This window comes from Falco naumanni, chromosome 9 (genome assembly GCF_017639655.2).
Source record: "Falco naumanni isolate bFalNau1 chromosome 9, bFalNau1.pat, whole genome shotgun sequence".
In the NCBI taxonomy this organism is placed as follows: Eukaryota; Metazoa; Chordata; class Aves; order Falconiformes; family Falconidae; genus Falco; species Falco naumanni.
In genome coordinates this window covers 10,338,421-10,363,550 of record NC_054062.1, presented here as the reverse complement: position 1 = coordinate 10,363,550, position 25,130 = coordinate 10,338,421, and the positions used below count along the sequence as shown (strand labels likewise).

The following is a 25,130-nucleotide window of genomic DNA, read 5'->3' as shown; positions in this document are numbered from 1 at the left end:
TAGCAAAAAATGTCTCCAATGCATCTCCATTTCACCCTGCGCTGGTTGCAGAATTGGTCTTTCCGTGCCTGGAGGGAAATCCAGCCCGCAGCGCGATGGCTGATCAGGTAGCGCAGTACGGGAGGCATGTCACCTCTCATCAGGGAAGTGTCACATCCCAGCTCAAGAGCCTGCCCTGCAGCCTGGAGTCACATTCCAACAGGACAAGGCTTGGCCATTGTTAGTGCCCAGGAGGATTATGCCCAGGCAAAGGATAAACAACAGATTCCAAGCTGAGCTAATAGCAGCCCTCAGCTTTTAATTTCAATTCTCAGAAGCAATGCATTTTTTAAAAAAATGTTGTTCTCACACACACAAAAAATAATATAAAAATCCTTCTCTCGTTCTCTCTCTGCATATATACATATCATTTAAAGTGTTACTATATAGCTACACACACATCCATAATAGAACAAATCTCCACACACAGCAAGGACAGCAAAATATTAATTATTCAAGGTACATACAACAGAGTTATGTAAATCATTTGGTAACTACCGTAGGACTGCTTTGCAGAGGGACTCCTATGGGGAAGAAGCGCTGAATGGTTCAAGCAGGGGATGTGTGCAATCTCTCATGTACCAGCAACAGAGCATGGGGGCTATTGTACAGGGCCAACATAATCCCAGAGACATTTGTAAATGTGAGTAAAGGGGACAGTCTGTTGTAATACCTATGGCTTTATAATTACTAATACATTTACATCGTTTTGTCAATGAATGTCACCCTCCTGCACACTATCAATCACGTACAATGCATGCCACATCCCTTTCTCATATAATTACTTATGTAACACACATGGATTAAACCTAAATTCTTATTTCTGGCCTTAATTCAAATCAGTTAAGTATTTTTAAACAAATTATATTTTAATTCCAGCTAAAAATACACTGGTTTAATTCAATTAAAATCAGCTCTTGCTTCTTTTCATCGCACCTGACCTGAATTTTGCTGAAGAGAATCTGAGACATTCTGTAGTTGTACTGAAAATTTAAATTATAAACACTGCCAACCAGATAAACAAGATCATAGTATCAGTATCATAAGAAGATATCCATACGCGAACAATCTACTCTAAATCTCCCTAATAATCACTTAGGAAGAAACTCCATATAATAAGGTATTATTAAAGAGTATGGTAAGGAGGAAGGACAGAGGAGCATATTTTCCCTCAGTCTGTTTTTTTCTTCCCTCCCAGCTGATGGATCAACTTGACATAGTTACTTTATATTCACAAGTCTTGAACATCATTATATCCAGTGCTCTGTACAACTGACTGCCAGCAATGAGCTCAGTGCACACGCTGCCTCCAGCTACAATCAACGGATTTCTGCGCACGACCACTGCAATAGGAAAGTGGATAACAAGATATACACGTCAAACGTTGGCATCTTCCAGCTCTCCAAACAAAGGCTTGAAAACCTTGCCCACCTCAGTTGTTACACATTCACTCACAACTCTTTGTCCCTCACGCAGATTTTTCAATCAAGGTTTTGCAGAGTTTCAATAAAGAACAGAGCAAAACTTGGTTTTCAACATTTCCTTTTTTCCAGGAGAGAAAGACACTTATTGGTAACACTAATTACCAGCAGGAATGACAGAGTAGAGGACAGAACAATTTGATCCATCATGCAAGGTACCTCTCCTATGAGATGGGAAATTCCATTCTGAAAGATGGGAAACTGAGGCAGATGCCAGGTGGGTATCCCTCCCCCGTGCCTACACAGTACTAGGGCAGAAACTGAGAGTGCAGTTTGACATCATACCTCATTAAACACAACTGCACGCTGCCAATGAAGGGAAAAGTCCTTTTTCTGCCATCTTCCCATCGCTCTGCAGTTACATGAGTTGGTTCAGTGCCCTAACCAAACAGAAGGACACCCCCCTAAATAATAATTTTCCATTTAGTCAGCTTGCTGACCTTCCTAAGATTGTGTGATGACTGGATCTGCTGCAAGGGGAGCACGTGGCCAGGAGGCAGAGGGCGGGGGAAAGCAAGACTGTTCCTCTGAGCTGAAAAGTAATGTTTTCATCATGAGCAGTTTTCATTGTGTGCCAGAATGTTTAAGCCTGGGATAGAAGTATCTTAGTTTTTATTGTAAACAAATAATAATTAAAAAAGCAAACAGAAGAGCGTAGAACTAACAGAAAACATCTCCTCGTACAAAAGCTGTAGTGATGGCATTTTCTTTCTCTCTTTTTCTTTTTTTTTTTTTTTTTTGAGTTTATTGACATGAAGAGTAATGCTAATGTAATTGCACTGAAATTCATGCACATGAAAATCTCACCAGGGCAAAGTCAGAATAAATGGTCTGTTTGGAAACTAAATGTTAATGCAATGGAGTAGCAGTATCTGTCTTCAATCTGAAGAATATCAAAACACCATCAGCCACAATGCAACTTAACTGTCACCCTCGCTCAAGAGTCTTTGCTTAAAGGGTACAGAACAGAACTCTCTGCTTGTAACCCTGAGGTGTATACTGACGCACCACAACATCACGTCTGCCAGGCAATGGCCAAACGAGTCAATAATATGTATTCAGACTGTGAGAACAGTAAAATGAAAGCAAGCATCCTCCTATCCATTAATCAACCTGATCTTCCGCTGCAGGAACAATGCCTTCCGATTGTCGGCATTTACCAAACATTCTTCAAATGCTAACCATCTGCAGCTGTAATACAATGCTTTGATTACAAACGTCAAAAAGATAGAGCATAAAATTAACTTCTCCTTATTTAGTAGGTTTAGAGAAATGTGGCTTCACGCTACACTAATTCAGTGCCCTCAGTATGAAAACTCCCCATTATGATGTCTCGTCAAATTAGAGCCAACGATAGAACGATGTCATCTCTATCCTCACACAACACTATATTTTGTAATTAAGCAGGACAGTGAAACAATGGCCTTGCTTATAGAGAAAAGGTCAGGAATGCAAAACATATTTTTGCAAGCTAATTGTAAGATGCATGAAGCCAATTATACTAGTAGCGCTGCATATGCCTAAGCAGGAAGGATTTTATAATTTTGCTACGACTCCAAGTCGAGCCAGAGCACAAGCTGTACCCCGTGGGGCACTGTGCTGTTTGTTTGGGCTGTTAGGAACCCAGGAAGCGGAGAAACGTGAAGGCGGCTATTAAAATAATTCTAGTCTCTTAGCCCTTCCCTTGACATTTTACTATGGCTTGAAAAATTTTTAGGCATTAATATAGTCTTTTATGGAACGATATCAGACACAACCTCCCTGTTCAATTTGGAAGTTAGTTTGAATGTGTAGGATAAGGGGAAACATTTATGTGTTTCTTTGAGAATGTCAAATACGTTTACCTCAGGTAGCCTCAGATACAAATCACAGATCCACATGCATATGCAAAAGCCAATTTAACAGGAGGAATAGTTGAGACCTTGCTGTTGCCTTGGGAGAAGCTGAAAGCCACCACATTGTTTTCAGTCCATCTCTGCTCCTCTTGGGCTTATTAAATGGATTTAGCCACAAGGAGCAGCATATTTCACTGAACGGGGCTTTATAACAAATATTTCTGTGCTCACGGACTGGTGCAATTGATCTGCAACCTTCCAGATTTACCTGTTCTACCTCCCTGAATCACTAAAATGCAGTGCAAGAACACTGACCAGGGAAGGGCTTGAGCTTTGCCAAGCCTCCGCCGTCACTGCCGGGGCTGCCGTGCTCAGGAGGACTGAAACCACCTATTCCACACCTCGTTTTAAACACACTCACAGTCTAACTGCCCCATCGCCAGCCACAAACTGCAGCACCAGACTGACTCTAAAGGGGAATAAACGCCACTCTTCACACAATGGAAACCCGAACCACCTGTGTAAGGGAACTGTACATTATGTTTACAAATCGGAATATTAGCCTTTCTTCCATAGAAAGGATTATTTTGTTTGTTTCAATGCCTCCCCAAAAAACCCTCCAAAATCCCTTCTTTCCATTAAAAGCATTATTCTTTTAAAAATATCTGAATCCCAGTTTCTAAACTTCCTAAAACCAAGAGAAGATGAGGAATGTGACGGTTTCTGGGGAGAACTGGCAATTTCCTCCTGCATCTCTCCTTCAAAGCAGTTATCTCTGATTTTGCTCTAGCCTCCTAACACAGCCATTAATTAGAGATCAGTAATTAACTTTCTGGTTCAAGAAATATTTTGCAAAGGAACCCCATTAAAAGGTTGATTTGCATATTCCAGGACAAAGTAGCCTTGATATAAATGCAGGTACTATAAAAGGCCGGTCTTGATCCTGAGACTGTCCTTTAACCTTTAAGCTACCTGTGACTGCCCCCGGACCCAGGAGGGGGGCAGTGGGAACAGATGTTCCCCCCTACACGAGAAAGCAGACATTGTTACCTGCTGGATGCTCCCGGTCCTGACTTGGCAAGATGTTTTATTTTGCATTTCAGCTATTGTTGACAGTGCCAAATGGTTTCCCCATACAAACTCAGCAGTGTTTCCTCAAAATATTGTCATTATCATGAAAACCAGAGGCCCCTGCACTGTACTTAACATGCTGTTAGTGTCACCCTTTGCTGTGCACCTACTATTACGAGTCTTCCTACTTAGAGGGCTTCACTGGCTAGTGCCATTTCAGTAAGGAGCCAGAAGAGAAAGCAAGCTCTCCAGCACTTGTTCACACAGATTTGAAAGCCCTTCATGCGTCCTGGGGTCTGCCAGTGTCCTAATTCTGCAGGATGAGTCATTAATCTTTCCAAAGGTAACAGTGACTTCTTCATCCTTTGTAATGCAGCACTCACCATATTCTCATCAAACTTAACCGATTCCATCATGCCTAAAAATATTTGGCATATCAAGTTTGTTTGGAATAAACAAATGATAATTAGATCTAAAAAGAATTCACAAACTAGGCTTACTGTAAGAGTACAGACATTTGTAAGTTATTGATGCTCTCCTATAAGCTTTGTGAATATTTGAAAACCCATACAGTAGACTGCACCAGGAATTCAGTGCACTGCAGTATATGCTTTGTATACTTCCTCTCCCCTCCGTGGGTTATAAGCAACATTTTTTGATGGGATAAAATTAAAAAAAAAGGAGATTAAAGAGGAAGTAGCAGTAGTGCAAGTTGTTGCTGTTATTAATGCACGGCTGTACCCCTTCCAAGGCTGAGGCTCATTTAACAATCAACCATATGCTCAGACTTTTGTAGTGCCAAGAAAAAAGCTTAAATAGAATGTTATCTTCTGGAATTATGAAAAAAACCCTTGCAAAATAATCACAAGTGCTAGTAATTGAGAGTCCCTTAGCATTAAATAAATTCTAGGTGCATTGAGAAAAAGAGTCCCTAGGAATGGTCAACTCAGGGATTAGATACAGGTACAGCGTTACACAGAGTACCCATTTTCCACCAAATCAAGACAGTTGGAAGGTATTTGTCCCACAAAGTGATAGCATGTCTCAGTGCTAGTGTAAAATCATGGCAGCCTTTGCCAGTTTCAGAGGAGATGAGACCAATTTCATGTATTTAGATTTTTTTTAAAAAACAACTAATGCTCATATAAGCCTACTTTCTAAATTCCTGACAAACTCTCAGATTTTATTTTTAAAAGATTACTGTAACAAAGCAACAGCAGTGACTGAAAAGGTCACTACAACAAGAAAACAATCAGAAATGCACTGACAACAGCAATTAACAACTGCAGCAGAACAACCTTCTCTCAGTTCTCTGGCTCTACTCCCTGTACCCAAAGCCCAACTCAGAAACTTTCTCCATCATCAATTTTGCAGGAGAAATGTGGGTCCAATTAAGAAAAGTCCATCTGCCAAATGCTTGATTTGTGGCTGATTTCAGGGAGGCCGCTACAAAGACAAACATTCAGTACTCTGTGATAAAAAACTTTGTTAGCTGCGGTAATAAATCAGGATGCAGGAGACATTGTTAGCAAAAAGCCACTTTAACGGAAACCCTGTTTAGCTCTAACAAGCAATGTGACCAGCCAACAAATTGAAAGGAGCACTCGTTCCACAATCCTCCATTAAACCTCACATTTATATAAACTGATTGTTCCAGATTAATGCACCTCCTATACAGAATACTAGTTACACTTGGTTTGATTTTGCTTCTCTTACTCACAATCAATAATTGTATTACTGTTACTAACAGGACTCCTAGAAAAAAATCTGTGAGCAAAAGACTGGCAAAATGTGGACAACTACATCAATGTGAACCCCACAGTAATGCACTGAAGTTACTGCAAACCCCTTATTCCACCTTTTTTCAAACAAAAGGTCTCTCCTCAGTCACCGTAAAATCCAATACCGTGAGAAACAACCATGTTTTTCCTACAAACATAAGCTTTGCTTGACTATAATCAATGTATTTTTCTAACACACCACTTTGAGCAATTCCTCAGATGTTCTCTATAGAGAAAAAATGGTTGCCCAAGGTTTTGCTAAACCAGAATTCTCCAAGTTTTCATAGCTGCTCCGAACACAGATGCACAGGCCATGGCAGTGCTGCAAACAGCTGCCTGGCAATGGACTGGGACCTCGGTGGATGGCACGTCAACACGACAAAGAACCCCCCCATGTTTCAGGGCTGTCAGCTCCTCCCCAGGACGCAATAACCACGCTTTATAAGAGCAGCTCTGCAAGACTCCACTGGCAACCTGGCTGTTCTCTTTGTGCCAGTGCAAGGTATGGAAACCAGGCTCCACCGACAGAAAATTAACAGGGCGATTCTGAACTGATGCCACTGAGACGTTCTGTGACTTTTCCAGTGTTTAATATTATTTCATTGTTTTCCTTTGCTATAAAACTCACACTGTACAAATGTCTCGCTATTGTAGGAGGTCAAAATTTTCCATTTTAAAGGTACATGATAAATTTAAATGCATGCATTAATCAAACACAGGATAAAATGCATAGATATATTTGTTTATATCCTCTTCTCTGCTCTACACACACACCACATCCACCTAGTTAGCTGTCTGTACATGTATGTGCACATTTCATAGATTCTTACACATCTGCCGTACACAGCAGGATAAATAGGACATGCAAGAAAAGGAAAAATAAAGAAAATAAGAGGCATGACACTACCAATTTAGATACACGGAAGCCAAGTAACAGAGTCATTTCTGATCTACTATAGCTCAATACTTCAACCTAAAGTGCTTTGACTGCATTTATTCCACTATTCATTTTTGCTACGGCATCTCCCACAGAAATTCTACAAAGCTCCAGAACAGAACGCTGTTATAATGGTTACTTCAATGAGCAAAGGAGCGGTTCGCGAACAATCAGCTTGGATACAAGATGGAGTCAAGAATCAAATATTTAAAAGGCAAATATTCCAATACCAGATGCTTCTTTGAAACAATCCTTGGATTTCAAGAAAGGCAAGGAAGCACAGCAGAAAATGCACAAGAGTGAGCTAAAAGACTCAAGCCCTTTCGTACACAGAAGTGAGTGCATTGTGCATTCTAGAAGACGTGGATAGGCATGTTCAGGAAGCTAAAATTCTCTTCCGTAACCAAAACCTTGATGCATGACTGAGAAGCCAGCTGCCGCTTTTCTTTCACCTCTCTGAGAGCAACAGTACCTAGGGCCAAGATCTTCTGCAGAAGGACACTTGCTTACATCGTAGATCTGACACTACTATAAAAGCTAGGGGGCTAAAAGCTTGCTGTCAAAAGCTACCTAGAGCCACACAGTTTCCTCCAGACCAGGGCACGTCTATGTATCATATATGAAGTGTATTTACACCTGCCTAATGGAAGCCTTTCGTTTTCAGTTTCTAGTCATATATATAAGCAAATCCTTGGGTTTTATTCAAGGCTGTCCATTGCAACTTCCCCTTTAAGCTCTACACTGAAAATGCACTACACCCATTCACTGAATCTCTTTAAAGAAAAGTTGCAGTAAATCTGGCTGTATCTGAAAGGACACTGCCCAGCAAGCTTCATAGCTCTTGTGCTGTGAGGGCAGGGAAATTACAAGGCTTAATTTGGGAAAATGACTTTGGCTGTAGGGCTGGCTGAAACAGTTAATTCCCACATCCTGTACTGCCAATTCACAGAAAGAATCAAAACTCATCTAGGTAGAAAGAAAACATTGTCTAATTTGCCTGTTCTTTGAGTGAAACAGCAGCAGTGTAGGCAGATTCCCGGCTGCCGGCTACACTCACTTGTCTTCCATATGGAACACAGTGCCCTACTTCGAGCATTTGTGAAAACTGCAGCACAGGAATCAAATCAACTCTGTCTTTCCAGATAGTAACCCCTGAAATATTACTCTGCACTGACCAGCACAATCCTTTCACTTGCAGAATCCAGAAGGTAAAAGCTTAGGAGGCTGTAATAGGTCAGGTAAGGAACAATCCAGATTGACAATTGTCATTTGCACGTTTCAAAAATTCACCGCTGCTCCAATGAGTAAGTATAGCTAAAACAAAGTAAAAGTTGTCATTGCTTTTAAAAGTGAAGCATTTACTCAATGGATTCTAAAGTACCATCCTGATTTTTTAAAATGCCACTGCTACAAAATGGTTACATCAGTGTACGTCCAATTTGGCATAATCTTCAGACACACTTTTCTTGGCACTTCACTACTTCTATGTCATTCCCCAAAATGATTCACACAAGGCTGAAAGATCTGCTTTTTGGAAGCAACCCACTAGTTTGTTTCTGGGGTTGGTAATGGAGTCCGTCTTACCCAACCATGACCTTGACATGCATGTGAATTTACACATAAATTTACCTAGAATGCGTGCCTGTCTCATGCACGCACTGACTTAAACCTACATATGCATAAATTCATACAAATTCACTAAAGAGCTACTATACTTTCTAACTGAGCTGAAGAATAAAACCAAGGCTTCATTTCTCCTTATTTTGCTTGCAATTTGCTCCAGTACCGGCCATCCCATGCCAAATGTTCCATCTGATCCATCTGCACATTCCCTGCACCGCATCCCTCTTGGACTGAAAGATCTTGTCATGGCTCAGACAGAAAAAGCAGCTTCGGCCACATGCCGAGAATCCATCTCAGTATAATGACGGCAGCCAACGGCTATGCTGAAGATGTATATGTGTGGAAGGGGGAGAGAGGGATTTGGGGAGATTATGCTTGTTATTGTTCCATGTTATTGTTCATACAGTATGTAACCCAGTAATGTTCAATGTAGTCCAGTGCATGAGCATCCCTCCCCTCCCTCCCTCACCTGCATCAGTCGGCTTCGGCTGCTGCATCTCTGTGCTATTTATATGCTGGTGCATCAACTTAGGATTTTTGGGGGAAAAGAAAGCAGAGCAGTCTGGCTTCTCTGTACACGTTATTTACCCTAAAAAGGAAGGGCTTGCACTGTACGCTTGCCAACAAATCAAAATTACCCCTCTCGCAATTAAGCAAGTCTACTTCTATCACAGATGTGGCCCTTGCTTTGAATAAGATAAGCTTAAGATACTAGCTAGACCCGGAAAAACCGATCTCCTCCTTCTCTCTCACACAGCCTCCTACCCACCCTCCAAGAAACGTCCCCTTACCTTTCATTGTCCACACTCCTGAAGCCAGGTAAAATGTGGCGGAAGCTGCTGTTCCTGTCGAGCTTGGGTTGGCTCTTTGTCCTTTTGATGGAGCCTTTAAGCCGGCGGCTGAGGAACCCCTGTGGGGTGAGACAAGAATACTAAATTACAAGGAAAAAGGGAGGAAGAGAGCGAGCCCTGAGCCTACTCTCTGGCACTGGGTGCAGCCGGGCGGATTGTTCTCCCGGCTGCCCTGGTGCTCCTCGCGCCAGCCCCGCTCCCAGCCCGCAGCCAACATCTGCTCCCAGCGCTCGCCGAGGCCGGGGCGCTGCGTCGGCGCGAGACTCCCCGAAGCCTCCGTTACCCTGGAAACCATCAGCTCACATAAAAATACTGTCTGAAAGACAAGACTAGCACATCGCAACTCCTGACGGGAGGAGAGGCTGCGATGCGGGGCTCTGGCTGGCCGGACTGGCAGCCCCCTCTCACAGGCGGGGGTACAGGATGCCCCCCACCACAGCGACCAGCCGACAGGCGAGAACTCAATTACCTGATCGAACCCCCCCCAGTTTCCAGCCATGGCTGGCAGGACTGGACTCAGGTGGTTTAGCTACATGTAAAAATACCCTATGAAGCACGCACACAGGCAGCATATGGACTCGGCAGTATATGCACTACCTTTACAGAAGAAAGAGACCCTCGCGCAGAACATACAGTGCCTTCTCCCTGTGCCTCCTCCCTCATGGAACATAAGTCACGGCTCCTGTAGTGCTCCACAGCAAAGCCAGCACTAAACGTTTTAATAGTAAAGCTTCTAATGTGTTATTTGCTTATTGTTAGGAGTTAATGTTCTACATAATCTGAACATTACATTTAATCTCTTCGCTAAATAAGGCAATAAAAGTATAATACTACTGTGGTGTCCAGCATTTGCAGCGTATGAGAATAGTCTTAGCGGGTCAAGCCCGTTAGCCGGAGAAAGCGGGGTAGCGTCTTAAAAAGAAACCCAGATTTTGGGGTGAAGCCTAAAGAAGTGTACCTTTTATGCACCGTCATACCAAAGAAATAGATTAGCTAGATATAAACAAGTTGGCAAATCCCTGCACAACCTGAGGTTCTGCACATGCTGCTTCCCTTCCCCATTCCCAGGAAAGGGAGTAAGGCATCCACTGGATCAAGCACACATTTTGACACACGTAAGGAAAGCAATGTGAGAAGAGTGGGTGCCTTTACACTGGTTACCGTGCCAGCAACCCAGGCATCGCACAGCTCACTCCTCCACTCCAGGCAGGAGGCTCAGCAGTGTCTCCAGTCAACCTTAAGGAATGGATATAGGTCACGTAGCCTTTAGCAGGTGCCTTTTATAAATTAATACCCTTTGTATGTCTGGCAGGAAGATAATCACAGTCTAACTTGTATCTAGCCTGTCATTTGTCCATGCTATTTAAACACTCCTTCCCCACCTAGGATATTCATGGGTCACCTTATGTCTTTCTCAGGTTGCAAAATTTCCTCAGGCGGTCTGTGCGGCTCTTGTTATGGAAGTGAGTTTCCTGTTTATAAGTGCATCAAGAATTCAAAACATCTAGATAACCAAAGGTGTTTCACATTTATTAAGTGCCACTATGTACAAACGAGGTATGTAATATGCATTCGTGTGAACTGAATATTTCTCCAGGAGCTATTAGCATGACTGAAATAGCATGATGCACATAACACAAGCCCATCATGTTATACACTTTTCCATCTTGCACAAAGCCAACGCATAAGATAAGAAAGGCCTTTTCAAAAGCATTTTGTCTGTGAGAAATACCTTTAGAGAATTTTTATAGTATGGAGAAACATGACTGTGAAACAGCAGATTTGAGGATTTGCATTGACTAGAACATTGCCAAGGTATTTCCCTTGGTACTCAGACCTTAGTCAGCCTCATACTCATGATACCAACATAGTATCAGCCTCATAGTTGTGATATCAACATGACATCAGCCTCATACTTGTGATATCAACACGCTATCAGCCTCATACTCACGATATCAACTTCATGCTCTAGCTCTTCTGGCTAGATCAGGCTCCTGGTTGCCCGCTATGCAGACTAGCCAATATTTGCTGAGAAGGAAAAGATCAAAAATATGCAACTGGCCAGTCATGCAATATTTCCCTAAATGCCACTGGTGAGCAGGTTTTGCCCAGAAGCATGAAACTGGACTTCCTTTATCACTGCCAGCCTAGCCACAAGTATGTCATCATATTATCAAGCCACTTCTTTAAATCCAGTAATAGCTTTGAACTCCAGACAGGGAATTGATAAGGAAAAAACCCAAATACTTTCTGTGGCAAACAACCACAGCTTGCTTTCACTACTTTCCATTTCACACGTCAACAACGGTTAGATGATTCGTGCGGAATTTGGAAATCAGAATTTAGGGTTGCAGTAAGACATTACTTCCCTTCTGCTTCCCATTGTTTTTACATTCATTGCGACCAGAAGGAGATCACACTGTGCCATTTTCAGTTTTCATTGCTAGCTTCCTTGGGAGAGTGATATGTCAGAGATTTTAATGCTGATAAATTATGCTGCTATAGCAATACTTTGCACCTCCATGGTGCATGCCAGAGATCAGAAAGTCTAATGTGTGAATTACTACTACCTTCTGTAATTTTTAGATGGGGTAAGAAATAAAGAGAGAGGACTTGGTCTCCACAAATACAAGAGAGAGAGAATCTGACCTGGGGTGTGACCGCCATGCTTTCCTGGTGAGATCATAAGAACATCACCTATTTCTTCTTCATTTATGACTTTAAACAACATTGATTCTGATCTCCAGACAAATGAGGCTAATCCTACCCTATGAACATTGCCTACTCCTCTAGCCTAGCTGCATTCTTGTGAGTTCCACTAATTAAAGCATTGCACTTTATACTACATGTTCTTTATATGCTTTTAAGTTTATATTGAGAGCTGTCTAGGGCAGAATTGTGTCTTCCTATGTGTGGGCAGCATTTACCACCAGTAAAAATATCTTAGAAAAGATTAAACTACTAACTTAGGAAGGTTTCATTCAGAAGAAGTTAATAGACTGTACAAAACGACAATAAATAGAAATCTGCAGAGCCCAAGAATCCCTTCAGAATTTGCCACAGCAGAAAACCATGAGATGCCACAACCTGCAGTGCTGAGGGTCCTTGCTTGAGCCTGAACTCAGCACAGCACAGAGCAGCCAGTCCGCACAGGGCAGGGGTGCTCCTGGTGCGGTTAGCCAGGGTGGAGCATGGCTGCATTCCGTGCACAACATAATGTTCTTTTACTGTGCCACATTGCGAGGTGTAGACATGTGAGCTCCTTCAGAACGAGTGCAAAATTTGCACAAAAGAGAATAACGCTTCTGTTTCATTTAGTACAGAACTTTTCAAGTTCTCCTGGAATACAATGAAGCAAAACTTAGGCTAATATTGACTTCCTTTTAGGCAGCAGACAAACCAAATCATAAAATACCCTTTAAAATATAAGCAGAGGTACTAACTATGTAAGTTAATCCCTTGCACAGCCTAACTTCTGAGCAAGAGGAGATATTTTAGGGTCTTTAGAGTAGAGACAACCATTCTGACGAAGAATACAGTACCACGCAAACCTGCACAGCTGTATGGAAATCTGCCATCCATCAAAGCCCACAGAGGAGCGCTGCACAGAACTCAACTAGCCTAGCAAGAGAAAGACATACAGAGCTCACACTGTGCAGTGATTTAGCTTTTTTAAGTGCAAAGGCCTCGCTTCCCTTGTTTTGTTTCTGCAGTTTTGACTCTGACATCCTCAAGTCTGGAATACAATTGCTCTAATCGGAAGAGCTGACTGAAGTTATAATAAGACACAAAGAACGACGACAGAAAAAACCAAAACAAATCCTTTTGAGAAATGGCTTAATCACAACCACCTCTACTTAAGCTAAAACAGGACAGGCACAATTCAAAACAGGACAATTAAGTCTGCTGTGGTTTGGACTCTGTCCTCTTACATATTTGGACAAACCCAAAATCTGATGCCATCATCTTGCTGCAGATGGAGGATGGTGGGACTCTCATCTTAATTTGTCCTGCTTATCAACGTTGATATTTCAAATTACTCTAGAACCTGGGAATAATCTCATATTATATTATAATATTGGAATATTTTTAATTTTATTACTTGTAAAGTAATGTGCAAACCCATCCAAACCATATATGCCTTTGAGATGCAGGAACTGCGTACTTCCACACACCCTGGGCCAACTATAAGAAAATTGGAAAGAAGAGAGAAAAAGGGAGGGGTGCAAAACTAAGTAGAGTGTTAAAGACAGCAAAATCTTGAGCTCGTGCTTTATTAACCATAAAGTAATGATGCACGTCTCATATCTGGAACTGACTCCCACACCATTAATGTTCATTCGCAGTGAAACCACATGATAAAGTTTTAAAGGTAAAAAGTCAGCACCATGGAAACACAATATATGTAAAATTTAAAAATCATATATCAATAAATCAGGCTGGATACATCACGAGCAGCTTTCTTTGAAAGACTCCTGGCAGCTCTCCGCATTTTCTAAGCACAATGAGCAAGGAAAACAGGGAGAAGGCTGGCCAAACACACGTGGGGCAAAGTGTGAGGGGCTGAACCACGGCCCTGGGATGGGGCTGGTCTCACGGGAACGCTGAGAAAGCAGACAGAAGCCCTGGTTTATGCTCTTATCCAAAGACCACACAGAATAAATGCTATAAAGGCATATCACAGGAACTTGTGAACAGATTGGGGTTATTTTTATAGTTCTTCCATGTCTTTTTGTTTCAGTTCAAGCAAATCTCAATGACAATGAGGACTTGAAAGGACATCAGAAATTTTTTCACTACTCATGATGAAACTGCCATAAATATTTGCCACGAATACAAATGCATAATGCTGTATTTCATACTGGGTGTCCATTTTTTCTAGTGTATCAGGGATAAGCTTATAGGTATAAAACTGGGAGTAAACCCTTTCTGCCAGATCTGTCCTTATTCTGGGCTTTAGAATCTTCATTTATTTTTTTATATTAAACTTCTTTAATTCTGGAATCAGTGTTCTTTTTTGCTTTTGCACAGCATCTATGCTGCTCTTCCACAGCACATGGAAATACCCTTTCACTGAGGCTCCACTGAATAGCTAATTAATATTTGTATTTGTGAACCCAGTAGAGCCTTGCTAATGCTAAGCACCTTATTATAGCCGTAAATGTATGAGTTTACCCAGTTCTACAATTACCAATGTTAGCCTTAGCTTTCAAGTAAAATACAGACCTTTTTTGGACAGCATTTGATACTGCTTGTTGCAGGTAAAGGCACCTGAGTGCGCATCGCTAATATTCTCTCCATAGAGCATGACTGTATTAAGCTACAATAAGAAGTACACAGACAAAAAAAAACCACTGAGGGTGAGTTTAGGCATCAGATGTGTCTCTTGGGAGCCGAAGAACAGAAGTAATCCGCCAAGTGGTCTCCTGGCATTGATACAAGATAGAAAGGGAATTTCACACATAGCACTGACCTTTATGGATCAAATATTTTTTATTTGTTCAGTGTATAGAGGCATGTGCCTGTAAGTATATGTATCCTTTCAAACACTTCATATATAATTTATTACTGTCAGCTCTTTTGATTTGAACTTGCCTGTTGTAAGTTGTTTTCCTATCATCCTGGTCTCCTTCTGTCAGATGTGATAAAGGGCTCTGTTCACGAGGTGACCGAAGAGACAGCCCCTGTGGAGTGCCCTTCCCAAACAGTGTGTTTCTAGCACACACAGTGCTTGCATAGGATCAAGTTTTGAACTTGGGCATATGATAGGCAAGAGACTGGCAGCCAGAGCATCATTTGAAGTTGAAGACATGCCCAAACTTATGAGAATCCTTGCTGAGTTAACCTTAGGAAATTACAATCTTGCAAGTTTATCAACCAACAAACAAAAATTCTGTACACATGACAAAAACTAGCTTACTCCAGTTGGTAGGACTTGCCTAATATTCAAGCTCAGGGAAAGGGCAAAGGAGAGCAATAGCCTACACAATTCCACAGAGCCCAAGAGATGTGAACTTACAAGGAAAATCAAACCAGTTTATCTCTGGACCTAGAAATGCACACACAGACTAAGATAGTATTACTCCTCCTGTTTAGAGGAGGCTGAACACGTGACTTTTTTCAAGTGGGTGAAAAGTAGCTCGGTTTCTCAATTTTGTTTCATAAATCTCAGGACCCTTCCCAGTCATCCTGTGAGCACCTAAAGAAACATGCAGATGAGATGAAGTAAGAAACTCTTATTACATCTTGGAATAAGAGCAAGTAACATACATCCATGAACCACCAACTTGATCTGAATGATGTTGCCTTAAAACATTATTCTATACGGGTAAGGAAAGCCCCTCTGCAACACAAGTATCTTGGAATTCGGATAAACCCCAAAATAATGAAAATATGTCTGCAGAAACATTGCGTGTCCAGTGATAGATGGCAACAAAAGCTCAAATCCTACCGCTCTACACGCTGTGGTCTGACTTTTGCTCCAGCATCCAGAGTCAGAGAATAAACACAGTGATACAGTGCTTAAGTGTACGAGAGGGTACGTCTGTGAGCCAGGCCATAAAGCAGTCCCGGAATGTGAGAAACAGCTCATGTTGGTAAGCGCTGCTTAGCAACACTGCCCTTCTATGGCAAAAGATTAATCAAATTTGCAGTGTCATTGGAAACACTCAGTTCAGTCCATTTGAAAAATCAGATGAAGACGCACTGAAGTCCCACTGGTCACCAAAGGGACAGTGGAGGTCTGTCTAGGCCATGAAAACTGGAATTATGTCAAATGAGAGGCACTGAGGGTTAATTACGAATATGGCAAATCTAATACATGTGCGTATTAGCAAATCACAGATAGAAGCAGCAATAGCTTCAGCACATAACAGCTCATCCTTTTTCCACTTCTGGCCAATAAAGGATTGCTGCTTACACTCTATTTTTATAAAGATTTCACCTATCTTGTTGAAAATGTCTTGGTCACAGGGTCTTCTCCCACTGTCCTGGAGAAAGAACTGCATAGACTGGCAGCTCTCAGTGCCGTGTAGCTCTCGAGACATTTCTCCTGATACTCCGCTAAATGTTTCTTTCCAAATTTCACTCTGTTCCTTTTCTGCCCTTTTCTACCAGGGAAAGACTCCTCTCCCAGCCTCTGAAATACTCACCCACAGCCAGCATACACCCTTAATCCCTGACCAAGACAACACTCAAAAACTTCAGGCAAGCCAAGTCTAATGGCAAGGTAGCAGAAAACTCGGGAAGTCTCGGTCTGCCCTCTCCAATTAGCACTGACAACTTGTAACATGCACATAGAACAGGTGGGATGTTAATAAACTCCAAATGAAGGAATGCAACTGTCAGGAAGAACCTAGAAAACAACTGCAATTCAACAGGCATTGTCATTCAGGGATCACCTGATTCTTCAATTTGGATTCTTTTATTCTCCTGTTAAAACAAAACCACACTACTCTGGATTATTTGTTCACAGTTCTGTAATTATCATACTGTCAACATTTCATACCCGAATAAGACAGATAAATATTCCTTAGGAAGGTAGGAGAAGGGTAATTGAGCAATCAATGATGAATGATGCAGAAACAGATACACAGGTAGCATGCAAGTAACCTTGAAGAACAAAGACAGTTACCAACCCAAAGAGAGCACTGACTAGAAAAAATCTGTCTAGGTGAAGCCAAGCAAGGATGCCATCCGGGAAAGAATTTCAGTGGGGTGAAACAGTTTGCTTATTTAGCTGGCACAATGGAGTCAGCCATCCCAGGGGATAAACTGTTCATATACAAAACTTTGTCTTTAGTGAGAACAATCCTGAGAGAAGCAGAGCTCCTCCCCGGCAGTGCTGGGCGGTGCCAGCTTCACAAAGGTGGACAGAAGTTAGACCAGGTAACATCTTGCAGGAGCTGTTCTTCAGCTCCTGGAACCAAGCTTTCCATGGCCATCCCAGGACCCTGCTTCTTGAAATGCAGGAAAAGAGACTCTCAGCTTTGCTTTCCTTTGCTCTCCCTCTCTCCTTAGAGAACTGTGCTCAAATTAGGTTCTTGAGCATCTTTAGTCCCCTAGAACAAAGCTGTCACTGCTGAACAGAAGTCAAAACCAACTGCTGGCAACTGCCATGGCAGGCTGTAATTGCAGCAGAGGAAAAACTATGTCCTGACCTCAGGACTAAGCAAAGTGCCTTCTGATAGCCCCTGAAGGTCCCAGCAGTGTCTAAATGAAAAAAAGGATTCACCCTGTACATGAAGCCTGCTTTCTAATGCAATTATGGCAGTCATTTGGAAAGCAAACAGAATGCATCACATTATTCATATTCTGGGACTTGTTATTACAAAGAGTAAAATCGAGTAACGTAAAAAGACAGAAAACCAAGTAAGGTTTTAAGAAGCAAACTAATCCAGCCAAAGTAAGGCTCATTAAGGAAGGTTTGAGGGAACATCCCAATATCTATGACTTCTAGGAGAGAGTCATTCTTACTACTGTTTACGAAAAGAGAAAAGGCAGTTAACCCTAATGGTTAAAGCAAGCTGGTCTCATTTGGAGCTTTGGAGATTGAGTTTCATACAGCCAGGAAGGAGAGGGGAATACCAAAACCATTTAACAATATGCCAGGGGTTGTTCAGACTCCTAATATAGGGAAGCCCAGGATCCTTTTGGTGGAGATGAACTGTCCCTCCCCAAAGTATCACTATCAACGCATGCTAACTTCCCCAGTTTAGGCATAAAGAGTGATTATTTTTTTTCCCCTAAAACCTCAAAAGGTTGGATGATTATTGTGATTTGTTTTACTGCAGGTAATTGCCTGCATATTAAACCAACTGAATCTTGACTCTGGAAAGCCAGTCAGGATGGCTGTCACATATATAACACACACTATTCAAGTAATTTCCAAGACAGTATTTCAATGGCTTCTTTCTAATGTACACTCTTGTTCATGCAGTTCAGATCACGGACCTCTGAAAGCAAGCCTGCAGGCAGCATGCATCTGTAAAACCTTACATGTGAGCCTACATGCACTGTGCTAATACCTTGTTTGCATTCAAAAAATGCCCATTCTTACTTGTGGAATGACAGGTATGCCTGCAATTATTCCAGGGACAGCTTCTCACAAAGCACAGCTACTACAGACCTGGCATCCATCGTGTTGCTGGGGAAAACACCCAGGTTTTCAGCAAACACCCAAGGCAAGATAGAAGGCCATAGGTAGAAAAGCAACGCCTAGACTCCTAAGAAATCCCACAATAATTTTCAATGCATTTTTTTTAAAAAACTATCCACAATGGATTAGGCTCATGAGAGTTTAAGTGACTTCAAACAAAAACTCCAAATCCAAGAGACACACAGCTAAACCATTATCCAACACTTTGAAAATATATCCTATGAGTTCAGAGGCTTCAATTGTTTATGATACAGTTTTAAGTATTTCACTTTCAATAAATGTTAGAAGTTTCACATTTACAGTCTCCCACGCGCTGTACACACAGGAGATTTATTTTACAATGGAGAGCAACAGATTCCAATCAGGCAAATATTTTTGAAACCTCAGATATGGAGAGAATGAGTGCCTTTTAGATTAAAAGGGATAATCCCCAGATGACAGAAAATTATTCACACTCCTATAAATTTAAACTTTCATAATACTTTTTGTAGCATAATAATGACTTAAACACTCAATATCAGCTGTGAATCATTACATTCATCCTGCTTTTAAAATGTAGTTGTGATTTAACTGAAGATAAAACAAAGAATTTATAGGACATGGTAGCAATGTGTATTTGGATGCTTGGCGATCCCATTTAGGCATGAAAAACAACCAAACTCTGCAAAGATTGATGGTTTCTATCACTCAGAGTTTTTGTAGAAGGATCCAAGGGAAAACACCTGCAGGTTCTTAAGACTCCAAGCTGGTGCACAAAGTAACGCCATGTAACCATGTCAAGGATCCTGCTTGCTGGGGTAAGTAACTTAGTGCAAGGCATGTGGCCATAGACATCCTTGTCCTTTGGGGCTTTTGCCATGGTCTAAGAAGCCCAGGAGCTTTCAAGAGCTGCACTTTGGAACTGTTATTGTGGGGTGGATCTTCAGTCCAGTGGGTGAATGACCATTGGGCTCAGTACATTTATACCAGCTACATAACCTGTGTATGAATAGCCCGGATAAACCAATCTGCCCTTTCATTTCAGGAAAAAAAAAAAAAAAAAGCATCTTTTCATACAAAGCAGGTTAACTTAATTCTTTTGCAATATCAGAAATGAGAATATGCCTTTTAAAAGACAGTCCACAGGAAGATCCATGCTTCATCAAGCGTACTGTCTGAGGAGGGGAGAAACGAGGGAGTGCAGGTAGGGGTGGGATACTAGGTAGGAAATACTGTCAAAATAGATTCTTTTGGCAGGTCACAGAGGAAACGAGTTTGAAGGTAGAGACGTCTAAGTGATTTGCTACACTGACTACACAGCAGACAAGCCGCAAAGCCAGGATTACCTCTGAAGAATGCTTCATTCCAATGCCAGCACTCTAGCCATTCAAATACATCGCCTCCTGTTAAAACAGGTATCAAAGCTCACCAGGATGAGCAATAAACACAGAGGGGAGATGCGAAAACCATCTCCATAAATCTGTTTACATTAATGTTCTCTTTTAAAGTCTGCGTTTGCTATACGATACAGAGTAAACTGTTTCATGAGTGTGTTTTATATGTGCTTTCCCTAGTTTGATTTATGGCCTTGGAGCAGCGTGCGGATGTCACATTGTACCTAGTCATCAGGCATCTTCCTACTCACTTCCATCTGAAATCTTCAGAGCAGAGCAAATACTGGAAGAGATAACCCCATTTTCCACAATATTGATGACCATCCCTTAAGTCTACAGAAAGGTATCAACATCAAGTTGCTGCATTTTCACTGACAAATCTCGTGCGCTTTTAGTAACACATTTTCTACAAAACCAGCTGCTAGGCCAATAAATTTTAAAAAGCAGTTGGTAGATGATATGTTTAGAATAAAAAATTATTATTATCCTTTGAATATAGGGATTCATTGCGTAATTTTGCAGTAAAAGTTACTCATTCAAATATGAAACTCATGTTTCAGGCAGATGCTCTTGGCTCCAAAGACTTCCACCACATTTCTGAAGCTTAAATTGGAACATCTGTATTCAGCAATAATTACAGCTGCAATCAAACAAAAATGTTAACTTTTGTAAAGGTACAGTGAATACCTACTATAATTCAGATAATACATCAGTCTTTCATTTTTCCCTATCTACCTTTCTAGACAACTTAATTTCCAGACATTGTGAAAATACTTAAGATGAAGCTCATTTGTCCTAACCTCAAAATTTATGAAAATGAGTATTTCAGTTTGATTCACCTTCTGCTTACAGCTTTGAAAAAAAGGGAGAAAAATTACAATGAAGTGATAAACATAACACACATATGATGCTTACAGGAGTATACCAGCCTTGCTTTCAGGGAGTTTTTCTGTCCTTCATGACACAACACATCAGGGCATTTTTTGATTAAGAAAGCTTAGTAACAGGCTGTAACAGGCAATAATCCTTCAGTTGAGGTAGAAAGAATCTTTCTACTTGAAATTGTGCCACACAAAAATCAAGAATTTTAGGTGGTTTTATAAATCTGTGAAATAGCTTTCAAACTCTCAAAGTCCCCTCCTAATTAAATAGAAACTGGAGGCTAGAAATACGCACACTTCCAGCCAGATACTGGAAGTGAGGTCTCTACCTGCCCCCTGATGCAAAATAAAAATGAAAAGCACCCAACAGTTTTTTCTTCTCAGATGAAATCACAAATATTCAATCATCAATTTAAACTGCAATGAAAACCAATGCAAGACTACTCCCCGCTATTTCCCTCCACCTTTACTCCTTTCCTTTTCCCCCTAAGCTTGTACCTTGTGTCTGATCTTTGGGTTAAGGTGGCAAAGAATGTAATGTGAAGTGGCAATAAACTACACAGCTGACAGTTATGTTTCCTAGGACACTGAAACTGAACCTTTGCCAAAGATAAAAACCAAAAAGAATATCTTTCAAGAACTGAAGGCAAAAATTAAGTTCACTGCTGTTTTATCCCTCAAAATAATAAGACAGACATTGCAAGTGGCAGATCCTATTTTTGGGTCTTAGCAGTGATTATTTCTTGCCTAATTATTAGCAGTGGATTTACTATCTTTAAAGCAGAATTTTGTCACCCAGCAGGAAATTTCAATTCTATCAGGCAGATTTAAGTCTCATTCATTTATTCCTTAACTGTTTTTGACTCACTTGCTAATTGCCAAGGAAGGCTTCATTCAAAGTAGGTCTGAAGCCAGGAGGCAGGCACGGCCTGGTTGCTGCCCCTCGGTTACAGCTGGCTGCCACATCAGTGGTGCAACTTCCCGAGCGCCTTGTTTCCAGCGAAGGCACCTTCCTCTACCTCCCAATATTAGCAAAACTGAATTACTACTTTTAAATCTTAAAAATATCTAGATTTGTCAGGGAGGTAAAAAACACCAAACAAGGTACATGGATGCCCTTTTGACCCTGTTCTTCTGAAAAGTGATCACGCTGCTCAAAAGCTAAGGGGTGTAGGGATATGGGGGAGCGCTACTTGGACATGATGAGTTCCCATCTTGTTCCATACCACATCCCTATTTCTCAAGTATTTCTAAAGACATGGTCATCTCTACTGTCGGTATTAAAGTAGATCATCAACTGCTACGAAAACTAATCCTAGATTCCACCCACTCCTGCAACATCTGCATAAAACAGATGAGCACAGATGTGGGTTCCACCTTTCCTTACACTAGCTGCACACCTTGGAGCAGCAGGCTGCAGAGGTCACACTGGCTGTGGCAAGGAGGCAGTTATGGTGCAGCCCCTCGGGACTGCCAGCTGCTCTCCAAACGTGACATGAGTCAACACAGCTCTGCACGTCATAGCCTAGAACACGCTCAGGCAAATCTCCCCCCCGTTGCAAAGAAGGCATGGGAACTTGGTCATTTACTATAATCAGGCCAGACTGTCGCACCATGGGAAATATGTGGATATGATCTTGCAAGTGGCAGGAACGAAGGGAAGAGACAAGGGCAGGCAGAGGCAGGTCGTACTGATCACTGCGAATCCTGTTCTGCAGAACAGCATACATAACTACACGGAAAGGTTTAGGAAATAAAGACATGATTAGTTCTGGAGCTAATTTCCTTGGTGCTTTGAAGAATGTTGCAGGTGAGATATGATCCACTGTAATTATGGAGGAAGATAAAGACAGGAAAGTTGCTGGCAGAGTGCCAGGCCCACGAATAGCTGAATACTTCAGGAAAGGCATTATAGCTTGTAGCACCTCTCTCTCAAATTACCCTTCATGTCTGAGCTGTGACTATCACTGTTCACTAGGAAAAAAAAAAAAAAAAAGGAGCGTGTGGAGGGCAAATACAGTCTATTGCTTATCAGAGTGCAGTGCTGAAGTGACAGTATGGAGGAGAAAGTTAACCTTGCTTCCATGGTAACTAAAGTTTGAAAAAAGTCTATAGAAGTCAGTGCCATCTTAACATGTACATTAACATACAGACCCACAGTAATAAAAAAGTTACCCAACTGCAAGTATCATGAGACCCTGTAATCATCATGAGACCATCCTAATTAGACCTGCTGTTTCAAGGAGCTGCACTTGGTTTGGAACAACAGTGTCACCACCTGGAGAAACGCTCTCACATTAGGCAGCACTGGTTTGGGATTTGGAAGGCAAGAAGAAACCTCCAAAACAACTTCCAAATGATCTAACTTAGCATCCCTATTCAACAGAAAGTGCCATAAGCTCTTCAGTGCCTGTTACAGCTCAGTCAGATGCTTCCACGGGGGTGAACACCACAGACAAGATCACTTCCAACAGGGATGGAGCATCTGTTACATGATTTCCTGCCACAGCACCCTAAGTTCTTACCAGAGTGTGCAGGTGACAGATGAACCACCTATCACAATGAAAGTCCAAGAAATTGCAACTCAAAATATGGCAAGTTATGGCTATTAAAGAGAAGTGTTTAAGTGAGAAAAAAGTCTGACCCAGAAACTAAGTGAAAACTGGGAATAAATTTATTGATAACGATTCAGTGTTAGCTGTGGCAATGACACACATTTTTATTAATTCCACTGCAATCAATTTAAAATCTAAGTTAATACCTAATATCTGAGCTAAAGCAATACAAATTCCCAAATGGAAGAAGTTCAGAGATGAAGGTCTGATTAAATGGACACTCATGTTCTACTGGAGCTCTCTCAGAGATTCAAATAATACCTTACACTATTTGTTTTCTGAAAGCACAACATCAGTGCTATTGAACGTGGGAGAATGGAATGTGTTTATTATCCTGCCCTTTATATCTGCAGTACAATTCTTTATCTATGACCCAGAAACAAATCAAGGGGACACCGTCAAGTTGTATATTTTAAAGGTCATCTTTTCTCTCTGCTATCAACATTCTGAGATTTTTTCAGTGCACAGAGGTTTAAACAAATTAAAGCTTTTGTTTGTTTACTTTCTGCCTTTCATTCATTTCACAGAAATGAAACTAGTCAGATTCATTTGCCTCCCTACAGCCCATTAATTAGTACAGGGTGTTTGCATTTGGACTTCTTGGGAAGAGTTTGAAATACTACCAAATTTTTTTCTTGTAGTAGTTTTGAAATGAGCAAGAAGTAGCCATTTCTGTTCAAGTCATCCTTTGGAAATGGAAGACTAAAGAAATTATATGAATCCAGGCATTTGCTGAAAAATCCAGCAAGAGTTTGAGATTGTCTGCCGGAGGGGGGGAGGGAGGGGATTCAAACAATTGCAACAGATAAAAATACAACAGGGCACCTCTGCCTATAGTAAATTGTGAAATTGCCACAAAAAATGCCAAACAAACATGTTTTAGAGATTAAAAGCCAGTCATATGGACAGTTTTAATGATTTTCACCATTTTAAATGATGCCTTGAGTTTATTTTGTTCCTTATAAGATGACCAGCAGCACTGCTATGCAGTCCCAACACTTCTACACATATTATGAAAGATGGGGAAAGTCATATAATCTTTCCACGCCTTAGTTTCCCCATTTATTTTAAGGCATTATGATAAATTGCAAGCCCACAGTGACTTCAAGCTTGAGCTCTTTCAGATTGGCAGAACAGTTTAACAGCCTCAGATGAAAGGTGCTACAGAAGTGCCAAGTACTATCACTGTAATTATCATTCAATATACACTGATCAAAAGAATGAAATGTGAATTAGCATTTCCTATTAGCCCTACTTACAGCCTAAATACTAAATATTTCTCCCATGGGCTCTCTCCATGAAAACATATAGGAACTGTTGGTATTTCTCATATGGTGACAACACTGCTTCTACAGGAGTGGAGGAATGAAGTGATCTAAAGAGAAGAGTCAGAAAATCATGAGAACAAGACAGGTTTCTCCCACAAAAGCTTACTCAGGCTTTCCAGGAAAGGGAGCTTGGAGCTGCTTTCTCACTCTTACTCCTT

The 25,130-nt window shown here is 41.3% G+C and overlaps 1 protein-coding gene across 6 annotated transcripts in view; it reads right to left on the bottom strand.

The window, feature by feature from the left end:
* LOC121093449 (DAB2 interacting protein) overlaps nt 1-25,130 on the bottom strand; it is a 210,557-nt gene that overhangs the window by 111,437 nt on the left and 73,990 nt on the right. For 5 of the 6 annotated variants that reach the window (XM_040605743.1, XM_040605744.1, XM_040605745.1 and 2 more), the window contains exon 3: nt 9,559-9,677. In XM_040605743.1, the coding sequence (XP_040461677.1) occupies nt 9,559-9,677 (119 nt within the window). Of the gene's footprint in view, nt 1-9,558; nt 9,678-10,215; nt 10,288-25,130 lie in introns of those variants that run through there. The other variant, XM_040605746.1, reaches the window with a different exon arrangement.